This window comes from Monodelphis domestica, chromosome 2, assembly GCF_027887165.1.
Source record: "Monodelphis domestica isolate mMonDom1 chromosome 2, mMonDom1.pri, whole genome shotgun sequence".
NCBI classification, from domain to species: domain Eukaryota; kingdom Metazoa; phylum Chordata; class Mammalia; order Didelphimorphia; family Didelphidae; genus Monodelphis; species Monodelphis domestica.
Genome location: NC_077228.1, coordinates 299,929,333 through 299,936,680, shown reverse-complemented (window position 1 = coordinate 299,936,680; position 7,348 = coordinate 299,929,333). Strand labels below are relative to the sequence as shown.

At 45.1% G+C, this 7,348-nt stretch overlaps 1 protein-coding gene across 5 annotated transcripts; it reads right to left on the bottom strand.

Annotated features, from left to right (window-relative positions):
• Window positions 1-619: 619 nt before the first annotated feature.
• On the bottom strand, window positions 620-7,028 carry LOC103100564 (myb/SANT-like DNA-binding domain-containing protein 7). 5 transcript variants are annotated; one of them, XM_056818390.1, is made up of 4 exons: window positions 5,876-7,028; window positions 4,468-4,866; window positions 3,128-3,283; window positions 620-745 (listed from the first exon to the last, which is right to left on the bottom strand). In XM_056818390.1, exons 1-3 carry the CDS (start codon window positions 6,531-6,533, stop codon window positions 3,237-3,239), a joined length of 1,104 nt encoding a protein of 367 aa, XP_056674368.1. In that variant the 5' UTR covers window positions 6,534-7,028; the 3' UTR covers window positions 620-745; window positions 3,128-3,236. The 5 variants fall into 5 exon arrangements, with proteins under 5 accessions (XP_056674368.1, XP_056674369.1, XP_056674370.1 ...); XM_056818391.1 differs by lacking the exon at window positions 620-745 and having other exon boundaries at window positions 3,146-3,402; window positions 4,386-4,866; window positions 5,876-7,024; XM_056818392.1 differs by lacking the exon at window positions 620-745 and having other exon boundaries at window positions 3,146-3,402; window positions 4,415-4,866; window positions 5,876-7,024.
• Between the last annotated feature and the right edge of the window lie 320 nt (window positions 7,029-7,348).

Genomic DNA, 7,348 nt, shown 5'->3' with positions numbered 1-7,348 from the left:
CCTATGGTCAGGATATGATCTAGCCCTGATTTGTATTTACTGTAAAGCTAATGAATTCAACATTCCTGTTCAGGCTTTGTGACTAAATTGTGATAAATTAATTATTACCAAAATATTAAGAAAAATTGCTATAATGTAGACTCATAGGCTTTAAGGAATCTTTAGATATGGTAAATGATCAAAAAAAGCTTGTTTGAGGTATATAGAAATTCTTATTTGCTGATAAGCATAACTTCTTTCAGCTGAAATGGGTAAGATTTGTCTTTTAAGGCAAAAAGTCTTCTGGGATCCAATGGCGACAAAGTTCTCTAAGGAGAGAGAAAGTCCTAGGATGGTTGGAGAGAGCAACCCAAGGCTCACCTTGGATTGGACTTTCCTGACCATCTAGGCTGCTAATCCTTGAGTGAAACAATAATGGCATGAGCCAGTGACAGCTTTGGCTTGTACATGAAGCCACTCACTGTGTCCTTTGGGACATGAGGAAATATTTTCCCTGTCTGCCTTTTCCTTTGTGACAAATCCCCATAATCAGCACATAATGCCAATTGTAAAATTAAAGTTTCCATTTCCCTAAACAACCTAGATTAATAATTGAAAATTCTCAAATTATTAGGGAACATACTTTGAGAAGCAGGTGAAGTTTATTAATAGATGGTTTGTATTTGCAGCCTTAATTTACCACAATTGAAGTTTGGATCTTGAGCTTGGAAATATAACTCAAAACTTTCCAAATTTTCCCCAGAATCTGGAATAAAAGAAATTCATCTGTAAAATATTGTTACTCAAGTGTTTATAGGTGCCATATTAATGTGTACTTTGCAAAAGGATATTCTTTAACAGAAATGTCACATACCAACTCTGCAAACAACTCAGGAATCCGATTTCCTAAAGGGATCTATTCCTGTCAGAAGATGATTTCTGAAGATGGAGTCTGTTGGCTAAGATACTCAAATGCAAATGTTTAATATCAATTTCTATTGTACTAATTTTCTCTGTTTCTATCTGTTGCTCTAGTTTTTGCCCCAGTCCTGGTTTCTACACTTCTATCTTAGGGGCTGACTCTCTTCCTTGTGACCTGTCTGCCAATTGGGGGAAGCAGTTGCTAGACATCCTTCAGATCTCCAAGCAGGTCCCCACCCACCTAGGATCCAGGCATTCACTGAGGACATGCACCTAAAGACTCTGTGCCTACAGCCTTTCCCTCCCTGTTATCTTAACCCCTTTTACTTTAGCTTTTAACTACCTGACCCATAACCATTTCTTTCCTTACATTCTGAGTCTTCTTTGTTTTATATCATGCATGCCCAGCCAGCTGGACAGATAATTCTCTGATTCAGCTTGGGGAAACAGTAGCCAAAGCAGGTCCCTCTGACTGTTGGGTGTGTATAAAGCTTCCCCAAAGCAGAGAGAACATGAGACGTCTAGCCTCTGGTCTCAGTGCCTCAGAGGCTTACCCAAACTAAGGCTTCAAGAAGATTCTCATCCACTCAAGTTTTGGCTACTCCCCTATGGGATATGTGGACCTTGAATTTGTAACCTTGTTACTTCTCTAGTTGCTTCTAGGGTAAAAGCACTCATGGGAATCACCCAGATGCCACTGTAACCTTGGCAACCATCCCAGCTTGAAGCCCTGGACATTGCCTACACTCAATACCACTCTCTTTACTGACAATAGGCAGGGACAGCTCTACAACCATTCTCAGCTCTGAAGAAGCTACAGAATACTAAGACCATCATCCCCGTTCCCTTACATATTTGGAGATGGGAGAGATGACATGGGCATTGTACCCCCAGAAACTCAGGCAAACTATTATTAGGGAAATTCCTTTGCTCCCTTACATCTTCATGACTCCTAGCCTAAAACATCCAATGCCTCCTTTAGATTTAAGATGGACAGAGAGATGCACCTCCAGGCTACACCTCGATTCTATCAGGCTATATCTTAGACATCTGTCTGTTCCTTAAAACCAAAGAATCTTTTATGAGGGTCATTCCCTATGTCTCTAGGCAGACCCCAGTCAGATAACCAAACCCCTGATTGAATGAAAAGAGAACCCATTATGGCCATAACATTGGCTGCTTTCTTTGGCCGGGCAGGAGTTGGGACAGGGATAGCTTCCCTCACCCTACACCACCAGGGTCTGGCAGCACTTAGAGCAGCAGTAGATTAGGGTCTCACCTAGGATTGAGGCTTCTATCACCCACCTTGAAAAATCTCTTACCTCCCTATCGGAGGTGGCACTCCAAAATGGGAGAGGCCAGGACCTCCTATTTCTGCATCAATGTGGCCTCTGCGTGGCCTTAAAAGAGTAATGTTGCTTTTCTGCTGATCATATGGGGCTAATTAAGGAGTCTATGTCCAAACTCAGAGAGGGACTTGCCAAACATTGAAAAGATCGGGAGTCACAAGAATAGTGGTATAAACAACTTTTTCACCACTCTCGCTGGCTGACAACCCTCATACCTAAGTTATTAGGTCCCCTGATCCTCCTCCTTCTCCTTTTAACCTTTGACTTGTACATTCTTAATCACCTAGTAGACTTTGTCAAGGATCACATTAATACCGTCCAGCTAATAGTCCTTTGCCAGCATTATCAAACTCTGACTCCTACAGAATCCCCTTATGATGATAGGGTCACATTGGGAAGATTCCTCATGTACAGCAGAAGTGGAGAATGAAGAACCAGATCCCGAACCTACTTTCTCCTCTCCCTGTCCCCCTCACCCATAGACCTGTCACTCCCCCTCCTGACATATGCCAGGAGCCAATAATGACCTCAGCCCCAGAAGTTCCTGTCAAGTTCCTGTTCACTCCCCCACTCCAGAAATTCCTGTGCACTCTCCCTACCACAAATGTTCCTGGTTACTCCACTGTATAAAAGGACCTTCAAGCCCCAGACTTAGAGTGTTGAGCCCAAGCTGCAGTTTGTTTAATAAACTCCCTCCTGTATGTTACATTGTTGGTCATTGTTTCATCCTTGGGATCAATTCACCTGGCACTTCAGAGTCAGAGCAGCTCTGTGGCATTTTGGAAGGGAGAAGAGCCTTTGTACAAAGATTGGTGGAAGTCAGGAGCTAGGAGAAAGACAAGTGATGTTCACAGGCAGTCAAAGAAATTTGGTCTTACCCATTGGTAAACTTTGGCATAAATGAAGGACCGTATACAGATAATCCAAGTCCCTATTTCTTTGAAACCTCATGTAGTTCTTTCCAACTGAACGTTTCCTTTTCTGCTTTCATTTTCCACTGATGCCCCAAGCTCCTAGACAGACAGTTCGCCTTCCTAAAATGTACATAGGGATTGTTGGTGTAAGTGATGATGATGATGATGATGATGAGAGAGTCAGAGCGAGACAGAGAGAGACAGACAGAGAGAGAGATGATCTGAGATCTCCTGGGAAACTGAAAAAAAAAAAGAAGAGGTAAGCCATTTTTAAGTGGATGAAATTAGTCTATAGTTATTGTAACCGCCACAATGAAAAACAACCAGTGCTTTAACTTTTTCCTTTGATTTCCTCTTCCCCTTTGTTGTTAAGTCATTTCAGTCCTGTCAAATATTCATGACCCTATTTAGAGTTTTGTTGGCAAAGATCCTAGAGTGGTTTGCCATTTCCTTCTCCAGCTCATTTTACAGATAAGAAAAATAATGCAAACAGGATGAAGTAACTTGCCCAAGCTCACAACACTTTGGAGTGTCAGATTTGAACTCACAGTTCCTGACTTCAGACCCAATACTCTATCCACTGCACCATCTAGCTGATCCAAGTTTAGCATGATCCAAAGCTCCAGGTCTGATAGATCTTAGAGACTGTCTGGTACTACTCTCTTTTTTACAGGTAAAACATATGAATCCCAGAGAGAGCTGATGACTTATCCAAGGTCATATAGATTAACTCCACATCTCTTGCTTGTCAGCGAGTGTAGGGTTTTTGTTTGTTTGTTTGTTTGTTTGTTTGTTTTCTAGAAAGCAGTCCAGCTTGGAGGGAGGGGTGAGTTAAGAGAGAAAGTGCTGGTAGACATCCAATATGGAACATCTTTCTGATGGTATCACCTGAGTCAAGTCTCTCTAGTGCTTAGTAATTCATCCCTATCTCCAGTCTAATAGAGACTTGTCCTTTTTTTTTGTCTCCTTGGGCTGAGGACAACCAAAACACAAAGAAATGTTGAAAAAATTCCCCCTGAAACCTTTTGATTTCATAACCTGACTCTTGGTCCCCAAGCCTTCTAACTCCTTTTTCCTCTGCTATTCCCCACAGCCTATCTAGTGACTTTCTCCTGAAAGAAGGTTTGTTCACTTTTAAGGTAACCATCTGGAAAAATCCAAAACCAAACACAAACACAAAACCCCTAAATAGTCCTTGCAGAAAAAAAAAAAAGATCATTACTCCTAAACTCCTTGGGATGCCAATTATACCAGAGGCTGGAGGGGAGGAAGAGAGCTTGATATCTGAAGGTCTTATTCCTGACCTAGGCGGCCAACAGAAGACCTCAGTAGGGCCAACCCCTCATGAATATCATCTGCAACATCTTGCAAGAGAGCCGCCACTTCTTGGCGCTGGGCATAACTGTCTCGGGCCACCTGAACTAGGGCTGCCATGTGTGCATTGTGCTGGTCCAGGTGGTGCTGCAGTTGAGTTGCTGACTCTTGTGCCAGCTGGATAGCCAGGCGGCGAATCTCTGCCATCTCGGTGGCCATCATGGGAGTCGCCATTTGGTGCCTCCTGAAGTTGTGGATCCTTGGTGGAAACTGGCAGATCTGGCCAGGTGGTCCCCCAGAGAGGGCTGTTGTCACTACTGGTGCTGGTGGGGTTGTTGTTGGTGATGTCTTCCTTTGGGGTAGATTTTGGTCCAATTTTCTATGGAAACCTAGAGAAGAAGAAAAAAAAAAGAGAAAAAAAGAAAAATATATAGTTGTTATCTCTCTGCTTCATGGCATTCTGGTACCACCTTTTCATGAATTTTAGCTCTTTGGTCAGAGAGAATAGTTAATTATAATTGGAGGCAGTCGGGAAGATCTGAATTCAAATAAAGCCCTAGATACTTACTAGATAAGTGACCCTAGGCAAGTCCCTTAATTTCTTTCTTTTACAGTTTCTTCAGTTGTAAAATGAGCCCTCCTAGGGTTGTTGTGAGAATCAAGTGAAATAGTGATTAAGAAGTACTTAGGACTGTGTCTGGCATATACTAAGTGCTTTTAATAAATGTTTGCTTCCTTTCTTCCTCCTTTCCTTCCTATACCCAATTATAATGGTCATAATAAGGAGCCATTATGGTATAATGGAAAGAGGGGAAAGGAATAAGTATTTCTCTAGAGCCTACTATGTGCTGGGTACTATGCTAAATGTTTTTTACAATTATTATCTCATTTGATCTTCACAACAATCCTTTAAGATATATGCTGTTATTATCTTTATTTTATAGTTGAGGAAACTGTGAAAAACAGGTTAAGTGGCTTGCTCAGGGTCACACAGCTCATAAGCATCAAAGGCTAGATTTGAACTCAGCTTTTCCTGTTTCTAGACTCAGTGATCTATCTACTCTGCTATCTAGCTGCTTAAAATAAGAGGATTCTGTAATTCTAATCATATTTACTTTATTTTTATTTTTGAAACCCTTACCTTCCATCTTAGAATCAATACTAGGTATCGGTTCCAAGGCAGAAGAATGGCAAGGGCTAAGCAATCAGGGTTAAGTAACTTGCCCAAGGTCACACAGCTAGGAAGTATCCAGGGCTAGATTCGAATCCAGGTCCTCTCATCTCTTGGCCTGGCTCTCCATCTCATCTCCATCCACTGAGCCATCCAGTGCCTCCTTCTAGGGGAGCCTTCCTGACTTTCTCATCCGTCTCAGACTGCCCTCACCCTCAGAAGCTTACCTGTCCCAGGCTGATGGCTGGTCTCTCTTTGGTCCTTTCCTCCCTGGGCTCCAGCTTGGCTGTCTGGGTTTAAATCCCTGGGCCGCTCTGCCATTTTGCCCTTAAAATCCTCATGCTCTGCTTCTGACCCACATTGCTGCTGTTGCCGCTGCCTTCGCTGGAAGGCAGGTGGACACTCTTGCATAGTTTCCCCCTGCTCACCCTTATTCCTTCCTCCTCCGCATTGCCATTTGGAATAATTCATCTCCCCCCGTGGCTCTTGCTTCTGCTGTAAGGGGTCGCTGGGACTGGCAGGGGTGATCGGGGTCTGTAGCACCCGATCCATTTCTTCATAAAAGGGGCATCCTCGAGGCGCCACGCCAGAGTGCAAGCCTGCGGCTCGAGCCTTTTTGTAAGCCACCTTGAGGGCCTTGAACTTGGTGCGGCACTGGTGGGCGTGCCGGACGTAGCCTCGCTCCTGGAGGCGTCGGGCCACATCCTCGTACACAGAAGTGTTACGATGGACTGTCTTCAGGCGCCTCCGAATGGCCGGCTCTTCCATGATGGCCAGGAGGTGCTGGATCTCTGCTGGGGCCCAGTGGACCCCAGCTGGGTCCTGCTGGAAATACTGGGAGGGCCCGCCTGGCTGTTGGCTACGGGGAATGGGGGCTGAGGCCATCGATGGCAAGGTTGAAGCAGTGCCTTCGCATAATCTTCCTGAGTGGGTTTGAGGAAGGCGGGAAGATGCTAAGGCTCTCTCCTCTTATGACCTCTCCCTCTCCTCTTATGACCACTTTGTGGCTACGTGGGAGGGAGCGGAGTGGACCATTATTGGTCTGGGCAGGGAGCAGAAGGTATCCGAACGTGTTCCTGGCCTTTTTCCCAACAAGTGGATGGAATGGAAGCCTTGGGGTGTCTGCTGCCGAGCTAGAGGATGGAGTATCTGGAGAAAACTGCTGCTCCTGGTGCTTCTCCTTCTGAGGCTGCAAGGATGATCCTTGGAGAACAAGGGATGATGTGGTAATCACCAGAGCCTGCAGATGTTCCGGGCTCCTGGTTCCTCCCTGAGAGACTGACCAGCCCTGGGATCCGGAGTGGAGCCAAGACCAGGCTGGACTCCTGGGTGGAGGTCTGCGATGTTCAGCTTCGACCACCACCCTCTAGGATCAGGGAGAGATGACTGCTGACTCGCTAGGCTCCAGAGATCCCTGCCTCCGAATGGCTCAGCCAGGGAAGGTGGCTGGACCGTATCAGTGTCTCTAGACTGAGCAGAGAGGCAGCTTCTGAGCCTGGGCCGATACCAGGGCCACAGATGGCTCGTTTGCTAACTTACCTCCAGTTAAATATGGTTCCTTCGCACTGCTGAAGGGCCAGGAGGTCCAGCATGGCCGATTAGCCAATGAGGAAGTCAGGTCCAGAGCAAGGGGGAGATGGGGAGGATCGACGCACTCCAATAAATCTGTTTGCATTGCAAGTCAAACAAAACGTGTTTGC